The sequence below is a fragment of the Monodelphis domestica genome, chromosome 5 (genome assembly GCF_027887165.1).
Source record: "Monodelphis domestica isolate mMonDom1 chromosome 5, mMonDom1.pri, whole genome shotgun sequence".
NCBI lineage: Eukaryota > Metazoa > Chordata > Mammalia > Didelphimorphia > Didelphidae > Monodelphis > Monodelphis domestica.
In genome coordinates, this window is record NC_077231.1 from 301484517 (window position 1) to 301495979 (window position 11463).

General features: G+C 38.0%; 1 protein-coding gene across 1 annotated transcript in view; it reads left to right on the forward strand.

Annotated features, from left to right (window-relative positions):
* Positions 1 to 7643, forward strand: part of ZCWPW2 (zinc finger CW-type and PWWP domain containing 2) — a 335386-nt gene extending 327743 nt beyond the window's left edge. Inside the window, exon 9 of the mRNA XM_007505209.3 lies at positions 7273 to 7643. Coding sequence (XP_007505271.2) covers positions 7273 to 7434 — 162 coding nt within the window. The 3' untranslated portion in view covers positions 7435 to 7643. The remainder of the gene's footprint in view (positions 1 to 7272) is intronic.
* Positions 7644 to 11463: the final 3820 nt, after the last annotated feature.

An 11463-nucleotide genomic window follows, 5' to 3' on the forward strand; every position in this document is an offset into this window, starting at 1 on the left:
CATACATACATACTTCCCATGATTAAATCTAAAAAATGGGCAGGGGAGAGTTAATCCCATCTTCACAAATCATAAGCTTAAGTATTGAGAGGTAGTGAAAAGAACACCAGTTTTGGAGTCAAAGGACCTGGATTCAAATCCTCTCATCTTAGTGTGATCTTAAGCAACCTGTTTGGGCCTCAGTTTCTTCATCTCTAAAATGCAGCTAGGAGTGGAGGGAGGAGAAGACAGGATTGAGCATGACTCCTTGGGCACTTCCACAAAATGGAAATTCTAGGAGGAATTCGACAATCAGTGGAAGAGGCTGGAAGCATTATTTAGAGTGATAAGGCTGCCTATAAAGCATATATCATAGTTATTTAAAGGTTAAAATTAATGATTGGACAAGAATTATATAAAATTATGTGGTCACCAGTATTTATTATATCCTGAGTCAGAAATTTATTTACAAATCTTTACAAAATAGAGAAGAAACAATAAAGAGAAATGTGAGGGGGTTAGAGAGGTTATATATCTTATCAACTTAAATATTTTACTCCAGGTATGCTTAATCCAGGCAGAGATTTATTAGTTCTCAACCAGGAAGGCTGGTAGTTAGTAAACATGTGGCTTCCTCCAAGATGAAAGCTGGTCTCTTAGGAAACCAGGAAAAGAGTCAGTCTTTCACTCACCCAACAAAATAATCCAGGAGTGAGAGTCTAAATTGAAGCCACAGTCTCCTGCAATGCTCCCTCAAAAACTCTCCCCAGACAAAAGATTATCTCCAGAAGACAATGCCTTCAGACTATCTTCTCAAAGACAATCTGCTCTGAAGGAGTTCAGGGCTTGTTTTTATGGTGACAGTCCCTTCCCCTTTTCATAGGGGCCAGTCACAGTTTCCAAATTGTATAGCACTGCTCAGGGGTCAGTGTCTATGGGATCTACTTCTCACCTTCTAAAGGTCAATTTCTCATCAAAAAGCTTCAGGGTTTCCTGATTGAACAGTTTCTGAGGGTGTGAATTCTTGTGTGAACTCTTAAAAGAATTCACAAGTTTCTGATTGATTGAGTTAAAAAAAAAGGTGGAGTTCTCCAAATATCTTGCTGGCTTCTCACCTAGCAATAAGTAGGGTATTCAATCTTTTGTTGATTCAATTTAAAATGTAGACAAAGGAGAATTAATCTTGTCTTTACAATATAGTGAGGTACATAAGTTAATGTTAACTCAGGATAGACAATAGAGTAAAGAATTCTCTTTCACAATCACCCCTGTGATCCTTTGGGAGACTAGTCTCCCCAGTGGATCATTTTAAACTACAATAGTTAGAGATAAGAGGGAAATAAAAAAGATAGAGAAAGTGAGAGAGAGCAAGCCATTGTTTGCTAGGCACATTGACAATAAACCAATTAGGGGGAAATCCCCTGTGGCATACAAATTTACATTCAAAATACTTGTGTTTAACCCCCCAAAGTTCAATCAGTTATACTCCAAAGTTTATTCTGGATCTTCTAATGCTATGGAGGTTTTTTCAGGAATCTTCATGGAGTCTTCTTCAAACAATTAATCTTCTATATGCAAAGAGTTATTGAGCTCTATTTCCTGAAATGTTTCTTTCTCAAAAGATTTTTTTAGTTATGGCAATTATACAATCCCTATGACAATTATACACTCTGATGGTGTAAACTCTTATCAAAGGATTCACAAGTTTCTGACTGAGTTAAAAGGATGGAGATCTTCAAGTAAATGACTGTGAACTCCCTTACTTAATATTAAGTAGGGGCATTTTTAAGTTTTTGGTTGATTAATTCAACATAGACAAAGAGAATAAAGAATTCCCTTTTACAGTTAGTAGTTTCAGGAAATTGATGCAGCTTTTACAAGCAGGTTTAATGTGACAAGAGCCTAGGTTAGGCAAAGGGACAGTTGAGTTTTTTAAATAAGCAATCCAAAAAAGACCAAAATTATCATTTTCAGATTCTAGGTATGCTTATTTCCGGAGAATATCTTTTTTAGGATATTTTTGATTCAAAGTTTTGTAATTATTAAAGGCAAGCAAGCTTGATTAGCACTGCATTATTTCAGGTTTGATGTGGAATGAAAGTAGTCATTAATAGATTATTGAGCAGTTAAAAAAAGAAGCTTACTTGATTATAGTGTAGGAAGGATATTCAGCAAGGATACAGTATTACATATTTTCAGTAAACATAGCTTTCCTAGCTTTTATATGGAAGCCTGACTAGGGCAGGCTGCGGTGACTCACACAGTCTTGGGATATCCACCAAGACTGAAGGTCTCAGACTATATAGATGAGCTTTGGATGGCCAGGAAGCCATGTCAGTATGTCAAGATACCACCAGGAAGCTGCAACAAGGAAAGCCAATTAGGTTCTAGGAATAACTTTGTTACCTTTTAGGGAAAACTAGTCTAATCCTTGTTGGGGAAGGAGAAAAGGGGTGGGTGACCTTGATAGGTAAATATTGGTTATATCACAGTAATGCTTCCACTATTCATTTCTTCTTTAAGGTTTGAATGTCAAATACCAAAGATTGCTTTTGATGATTTTCCTTACTTGAGGGGAACAACAACATGTATAATTCATCATCTCCTCACTAATGTACTCATACATGCATGCGTGCACATGCATATACACAAACATACACACACACCCAAGATCCAACAAGCAATCAAAGCTCCATTTTCTTTAATCTGGGAATATATAATTTGATCTCCAAAATGCAGATTGGAATTCCTAATTTTGTTGTTCTTGCTAATTATTTGCATTTCTTAAGCAGCAATAATGATGGCAATATTATTAAGACAATAATAGTGAAATGACCTAAAATTACTAAATAAACACTTAACATGGACAGTCCACACACAAATATTATAAAGCAGATTGTGATAGAGACATGAAGAGAGAGAGGTTTTGCAGGACTTGTAGACAAAGATGCAAGGCTGAAGACCCAGCTGTCAATCAAGAGAAGATTCCAATGGAATGTTCCCAGGAGTGGCAGTTGGGGGTTTGCTGGCCACACTCTGAGAACAGAAACTGGTTTTTGGATTTGGTCTCTGACTGGAAGACACTCTTTCTCTCCCTGGAGGTTTGAACCTGGCTGAAAGACTTTTGTGAGGCTGACTTGGTTTTTGGGGTTTCTCTGACTCTGAGCAGTTGAAGTTGACACTGAGAAGAGAAACTTGGCTTTTGGGACTGGGTCTCTGTCACTCTGGCTCTGAGCAGTGGAAGCTGACCAGGGGAGAATCTTTTGAGTTGGTGGTCTATAAGAGAGTTGAGCGGGCCAGGAGAAAAGGAGAGATTTTGAACTTTGTGTCTTTCTGGGGTTAAGTTGAGAGACCCGGCTGATTTGTAAAGAAGAAGAAAGAAGATTTTGAACTGCTGTTGTCCTCCATCTCCCTAACTGTCTCAGAGTCACAGTTTGTGACTGGAATACTTTATCAAACCTTCCTAAAATTATCCCCATAGTTTAGGGAAATCCTCATCCCTCTTACCTCAGTTTCCCATCTTGTTATCCCAATAAACCCCTTGACTTGAAAAAGGAAAAGAGAATCTTTATAGTTCACTCAGGTGGGAGGGAAGAAGCTTAAGGCTTCAAGAAGAACTGGGTGGAGAGGGTTGGTTAAGTGAGGGAGGAAGGAGGTTAGGAAATAGATTGATCCATTAGTCATCAGTAGGGATCAATAGGCAAACCCCAGAACAAGCCCCAGAGCATTCCCTTATAAGTAGTTCCCTGAATAGCAGTATTCCTGTGTGGTGGCATCCCTCAGCATTTCTCTGTTCTACCTCCATTATAAATAAGCAGCCTCGGGTTCCTGTAGCAGCTCTCTCAAGTCACAGCCAGAGAACAGCAGTTTCCCCTCAGTTTACCTTTCTCTATTTCAACAAGTAAACGTTTCAGTCAGTTTACATCTTCCATTTCAAGATGCTGTAATTACTTAAAATAAAAGAATAAGCTTGGTAAAGTGGGAAGAACAGTGGATTGAGACTCAGAAGATACAGGTCTTAGCTAATCATTACTAGTTAGTAACTTTATGTTTTTAGATTGGTCAATAAACCTACACAAATTTTCATTTTTTCATCTGCACACTTGGGGATAATGATATCTGTCATCTTACAGAGTTATTGCAAGTATTAAATGAGACAATATATATGCAAATGCTTCAAAAATCTAAAATATGATATGTGTTGTTGCTGATATGTTGGCAACAATACATGACTATTCTCCCATTCATACAATAACCTTTATGAGAGACATCTATATATAAATCAAGAATATTCTCACTGTTTTTGCAGGAAATAAGTAGGCTTTCACAGACAATATTCATAAAAGACTGACTGACCATATCTTTACTCTTTCACAATTAACTGAAATATGTAGAGAATAAAATATCTCATTGTGCTTTATTGTTTGATTGCCAGGATTGATCATGAAAAAGCCTTTGCTTTGATAGAACAAAACCCGGTCTTAGAGTCTCTTTTGCAAAAGAACCTTATAAACATCAAAATCATTTGAGACTCCTTGGAAGATATAATATCAGAAATGACCTTGCTAATGACCCTCTGATTATAAATGTCTGCAGAAGATCCAGCCTAGAGTCCAAGTAGAAGACCAATTCACAATGGATGGTGATGATCTCTAGGTGCTCTTGTTTGTGTATTTCATCAAACTTGAAAACTTTGCAGAACTTCCTGGAAGGGATCTCCCATCACTTATATGGGAAAGGCCAAGAGGATGAAGAATGTCAATTGCCCAGATTTCAATCTGCATTTGCATAGATAATCTATAAAGTTTGTTCTTCAATATAAATGTCTGGAATAGGTAGTATAATGACAACAAGTTGGACCCAGATTTGAACATGATAGCAACTACCCTGCTTGTTAGAAATGACAAAGCTCTTTTCTGACCTCAAGCTTCCCACAAAAGCAAAGGTCCATCTTCTTAATTCTAACATTTTGCCAATGTTTTCTTTTGGCAGTGAGGCACAAAGCAACACTCTTTTTTTTAAACTCTTACCTTTCTTCTTAGAATCAATAGTGGGCAGTAACACATAACCAATGAGGAAATCAGAAGAGCATGAATAAATAATCTTACCAAACAATTATAATACAAGAAGAGAGGATGGGCTGGTTGAACAACAAGGGTGAGGAAAGGCAGGTAGATGATCAGAATACTCTGCCTGTAGCCACATGTTGTTAGGAGAAAGTTAGAAAGACCTTATAAGCACTGGGTATACCTGTGATGGTGATGAATTGGGAGGATATGCACGTGAAGTGTACAGGATGGGCATATGTGACTAACTTTAAATATTAGTAAAGCATGAATTTTTGATACTCAAAAAGTACTTATCTAAATTATAAGTGTTTAATTCTTTTTTTTTTAAAGTAAGCCTCTAAAAGAGCCTGGAACATACCTAATAACAAACAATAAGTGCCAAATATGTTCTAACATTGGGTTAAGCTCGAGGGTTATAAAGACAAAGATGAAAAAATGTTTCCCTTGACAAGATTAAAAAATTGTGGGCAAATAACAGGTATAAGTATGTACAAAATAAGTCCAAGGTAATATGAAGGTAAGACATTGGCACTCCGAAAGATGGCAGGCTAAGCTTTAAGCATCTCTACAGAAATATGAATGAGAAAGGAATGCTTCTCAGCAAAGCCATAAGGGAGAGATGCAGTGTTATAAATGGGGAGCAGCAACAAAGACAGTATTGAGTATTTAAGGGTGAGTAATATATAATAAGGCCATAAAGGTAATTTTTTAAGGATGTTAATTGCCAAATAGAGGAATTTGTATTAGACACTGGAGGTAATAAACCCCAGGTAAGAGAAGCTATAGAATGCACAACAGTCATACTCTGGTAAATCATCTTGGCAGATGGGCTAAACCAGGTTGAGGGTAACCCACAGGCCTCAAACTCATTGGTGAGTTAGGGGAATGTCTGAATGTAAAATTCCTGATGGAATGGGCAGATAAGAACAGTTCATTTTAATGACCACAAAGATGGTTGAAGCAGGTGCTTGTGCAGCCTTTAGAGCTTGGTTAGAAATAGATGCCAAGATCGTCCACATCATCCTTGGCCATCATCAGTCTTTTGGATTTTTGTCTTGCCTTTGAACTTGGATGACTCTAGAAGAGACAGAGGCTGATGAGTGTGAAATTCTGCCTCACTTAAATCCAATTTATATTCAAGTCAAGACATCACTTTATGATGCCATTGATCCCTGAAATGAAGGATAAACAACTGTAATAGGGAGCCACTTGGGTTTATTGAGTAGCACAGTAACACAGTAAGACATGTTCTTTAGGAAAATCACTTTGGCAGCTATGTGGATAATGGACTAGAGATGGAAGAACTGAAGCGTATGAAAAAAGGGAGGGGGATAGTCAGAAGGAAGAGAGAGTGATGAAGACAGAGATAAATAGAGACAGAGAAAGTAACAAAAATTAGGGAGAGGAGTAAGAAAGGAGAGAAGAGAGGACCGAGAAAATGGAAAAGAGAACTCGGGGAAAATGCCTCAACATTTGGTGTCCACATCTCATAAATATTTTTCCCTTCATGCTTCTCTGGACCACACAAAAACCATTATTAGTATTTAACCTCAGCCACTAAAAGAAGATGCATGGTGGTAAGAGGCTTTGTTCTCCACTAGTAATGGCTTTAAAATGATTCACACTAATCTAATAGAGAATCAAGATAAAAAACCACTGTGATTAAAAAACTCACATTTCTAATATACCTTATTAAAATAATAGTGTTGGGACAAAGTCAGCCTTTATAGTATTAACCTCTGCTATTCACTTCAGAGAAGCTGACTGTGTGTCTCTGGCATGGCTGGGGGAGATTCTGTGAAACAAACCCAGATGTGACACCTGGTGACAAAAGACTTCCTTCCAAACCTTGTTCAGCTTGGTTTTGTGACTTGCACACTTCTTAATCACAAAAACACCAGTGAGAGTTACACGTCACATCAACAGAGGTCTTCCCTGGGCTTCATAAAACTGTACCAAGCAATGTCTCTATGTGAGTCACCCTGTCCTGGGATCAGAGTCAGTTTCTTTATTCACATTTACTGACACAGAGACCAAAGCTCTGAAAGTTTACATGGCTTATTTACTCTTTCAAAGCTGTATCTTCCAAATTCACACCCAGGATTCTCTTCCACAGTCAACAATACTTCATTTGATTTTTTTCAGTTATTTGCCAGTATATGGTTGAAGTTCAGGGATGCTTTTTGTGGGGCTTGTAAACTATGTGTCCCGTTATTCACTTTAGGTGTCTCTGTGCAACACGGAAGCTTCAGAAGATATCCCATGTGAAAACCAGTTTGAAGAGGATTGTCTTATAATTGATGGAATAGCCTTCAGAACTGGAGAATGTATTGAGGATATAACTGACAAGTTTAAAGAAATAGATGCTTTGATGTCTCAATTTTAGACTAGAATGTAAATGACTAAAAATGATCTATTCTTGAGGCTATCCATTTTCAGATGACAAAGGCATTTAAAATATAAGGTGCAAAAGGCAAAAGCAATACAGAAATGATACATTTATTCTTTAAAATTTTATTACTTGACTAAGGCAAGAGCCAATCAAATGATGTCTGTGTGTGTTTAAGATGAAAATAAATAAAAATTTAACATTTACCTCTTTGTTTTGATCTGTCCTCATATATTTCAAATATTTGACATGAAGCTATTTAAAATAACAAATATTACAATTACACACAGGAATAATCAACGTTCACTGAATCCCTTAAATGCTTTCCAGTTTACTTGGGACCCTCAAAAACCCCATGAGGTAGGTACTAAAGGTATTATTATCCCCTTTTTACAAATGATAAAATTGGAGCTCAGAGTGAGTAAATTACTTGCCAATAGTTATAGAACTCATGAATATCAGAAGTAGAATTAAACCCTATGTCTTTATGATTATGAGCTCTATACTATATCTTCTACACCAGCCTGCTATCGATTAATGTGAGTGCCTCATTTGAATATGTACCATGCAATCAAGACTTGGGAAGTAATTCACTTTTGTTATTTTAATCCTTATTTGCAATAAAACTTCTGATGTTGGTATAGCCTGTCTGTAACATCGTAGAGAAGTCCCAGAAAGTGGCTTGAGATGCATAGAGGCTAGATGACTTACCCATGAGTAGAGAGCTAATGTCAGACTCAGAATTTGAACCCAGATCTTCCTAATTCCAGGCCTTATGCTTTATCCACCAAGCCACTGCTGCCTCATTATTGATTTGTAGTGTATATTTAGTATGATTTGACAATTGCTCAAGTTTTTGAATAAAAAAGAAATTATATACAAAAAAATATAATCATGGATCTAGAAAAATTTCAAGGGACAAAAGTCCTTTTATGTTTGTTTTAAATTTTTTTATTATGGACTAAACAAACTCCATCATCACTTTGATAAGCAAAGAACATAAAAATGAAGCATGAATGGGAAATCATGTATCTCTATTTTGTACATCTCATTTTTTCTTTAACACAGTATTACCAACATTTCTTTGCTTATCTGTGTTCCCTTCGGAATTTCCTTCTGCTTTCTTGTTTATATTTTTAAATTGTTTCATTTCTATGCTTCTTTCTACCCACACTCTTTTCCCACAATCTCTTTCCCACCAAAATAAAAGTCCTCCTTTATAACAAATATGCATATATGTGTCTCTGTGTGTATTTCAGATAAGCAAATTCATACATTGGCTATGTCTTAAAACATGTCTCATTCTGTACCTGTAGTCATTGTATAAAATGTTGCTACAGTTTGGCTTGATTTACTCATTAGTTGATACACTGGTTTATGTACATATCCCAAGATCACTCTGTATGTGTTCTTTTCATCAATTTTTAAAAACCCAATAATACATTTTATTTGTATGACATAATTTATTTATCTATCCCTTAATATAGGTACATCCTTATTGTTTACAGTTCTTTCTATACCAAAAAGTTCAGCTATCTATATTTTTGGGTTCTGTGTTTGATCTTTTCGGGATTTCTCTGTCTGTCTATCTATCATCTATCTATCTATCTATCCATATGGTGGTGGTGGTAGTAGTCTCTCGGTAACCGAGGATAATGATTGTCTTTGTGCGTTTTTGTGCACAAAGACACCTGTGCATGAAGATTTAAGTGGAAAAGTCGATTCACAGAGACAGTCCCACTCTCTTGGCGTTAGAAGCCTGGGTCCATTGGCACGAAAAGTCGTTACACCTGGAGACTTCCTCAGCTGCATTGGATGGCCATGTTGTCTTTTGTGCTCCAACATGCCCTAAGCACTCCACAGTGCTTTGCTGCATCGCCCTCTCAGCCGTTGAACCTTCTTATTGGTTTCTTCCGCCTGTTCCACCAAAGCAGTCTTCACATGCTGGGTGAGCAAAGCCCTGGTTCACCAGGGGTCGATGACCTGACGGCTACTCTCACAAGGTTTGGCTGGCCTGTCGAAGCCTTTGCCCGGAGTGTGGCCTCTGCCGCATGCTAGCAGCTACTGGGAGCCACAAGTGAGAGCTGGGTGTCAGGTGGGGGTCAGAGGTTGGAGAGCTGCCCTAGAAGGGCATGACAAGCCCTCCATACCAGAGATATTACCCCTCCCTGAGCACCCCATACACCCCATCTATCCATATACATAAACCCATGTACACATATTACATATACATATATACACATACATACATACATACATACATATAACATATACATGCATCTACAGGACTCATGTTATGTTAGATGTTATTTCATCAAGGTCATCATAATATAGTGGGATTTAGACTCATTAGTGTTGCAAGGAATGGCTGCACCGAAGCAAAAACACTGGGCAAATGGCTCATAATATATTTCTCTTGACAGAGAAGGGCAGAGGAGATGATGGTGATGGTGGTGAGGTTCCTTATGGTGGACCAAAGGCCTGGAGGTAGGAAGAAAAAGTTCCCCTGTCAGAATGCTCTTTTGCATTGACTAAAACTACAAGAGCTTTCTTGGACTCAGGACACACTGAGAGCTGGGACAAAGGGACACCCTGAGATGGACCTGTCTGGGCTGACCACAGATGTTTATAAAAAACAAGATTATATCCATCATTTGCAGTTTATACCAGAATAAAGGAACATGCCTAGAAATTGGCACCAGCCCTGCCCAGATGAAGTGGGGTGGGGAGAGAGATAAGAAAAGCCGCTGACTCCTCCATATTCCCTGCAGTATACCAGCATCCTAGCCAGCCATGCAAAAAGTCACAATAAAAATGTCTTCTACCTTGTTGCTTGTCCCATTAGCTATCACTTCTCTCTGAGAGGTTGTGGAAGGGAACATGCTGAGCTGTTACAAAACATTTCTGTTCTTGTTGCTCCTGCACTGCTGGTGCTCTGCCGCTGCTCTGAGAAGCCACCACTCCTCTCGTCTTGAGGTTTTTCTTCCAAGTTGTCTCTATTCCCAAACAATGTGATATTTTCTTGCCTTGAAATATGAGCAGAAGCTCTAAATCTTGGCATTCTCTAAATCCAGGCCATTCTTCTCTTTGTATGGGAACTCTTCCTTCTGGACTGGATGCTGGTACTCCTTTCCAGAAGGCTCAGACCAATTCTTAGGTCTTCCAATAATATATCATTGTGTCCTCCTAAAGTCCTTCAAAAAACTTACCATTTTCATTTTTTATCTTTTCAAGATTGCTGAGTGTGAGGTTATCTTAATACAGACTTGGAAATTTAGAATATCAAAGTATCTTGCTGGGGAAGAGAGCAGTCTCTTCCACTTAGGTTGCTAAGGGGAAAAGGTTGAGGGACATTTGATTTGGAGCCTTGCCTCTACTCACAGTCCTGGAGGGACTGAAGATAAATAAATGCCAATTTAGCTCTTGTTTTCTATATTGCCTAAGTAAAGGAAAAAAAAAGAGCCAAATAATACTTGGGTTCTAGGTTGGGTTCCTGGATTGCTTCACATTCTTAAGCTATAGTTCTGAGAGAACAAGTTGGCTTAAAAGGCACACCACCTCTAGACAAAACCAAAGAAATATAAGATGGGATAGAGGAGCAAAAGTACATACTAGTATGAGAGTAAAAATGAATAAAAATCCAAGTGTTTTAAATATGCAGGGTTTAATACCAACAAGAGTGAGAGGAAGGGGTTAATTCAGCCAAGAGAGCACAGCACAAGTCTAAACACCCACACCTGTCTCACTTTACCAAAGTACAAGCCCCCCAAAAGCCCCTAGCATGGGTCTCAGCCAAATTTATCTCCCAAGCCTCCATATGTAGATGTATCTTAAAACGATGCTGGGTAAATGTAGTTTAGGTGTAGTAAATTTATATTTGCACACTAGCAAGCTTTACTGAAGCTAGAATATTCACACAGTGCAGTGAAGTAGGATATATATACAAAGGGTAGTTTGCTGGGTTTTTGGATAGAATTAGACACCCAATATGAGGAAAGCAGGTTTAAATTTCTTCTCTGCATCAGA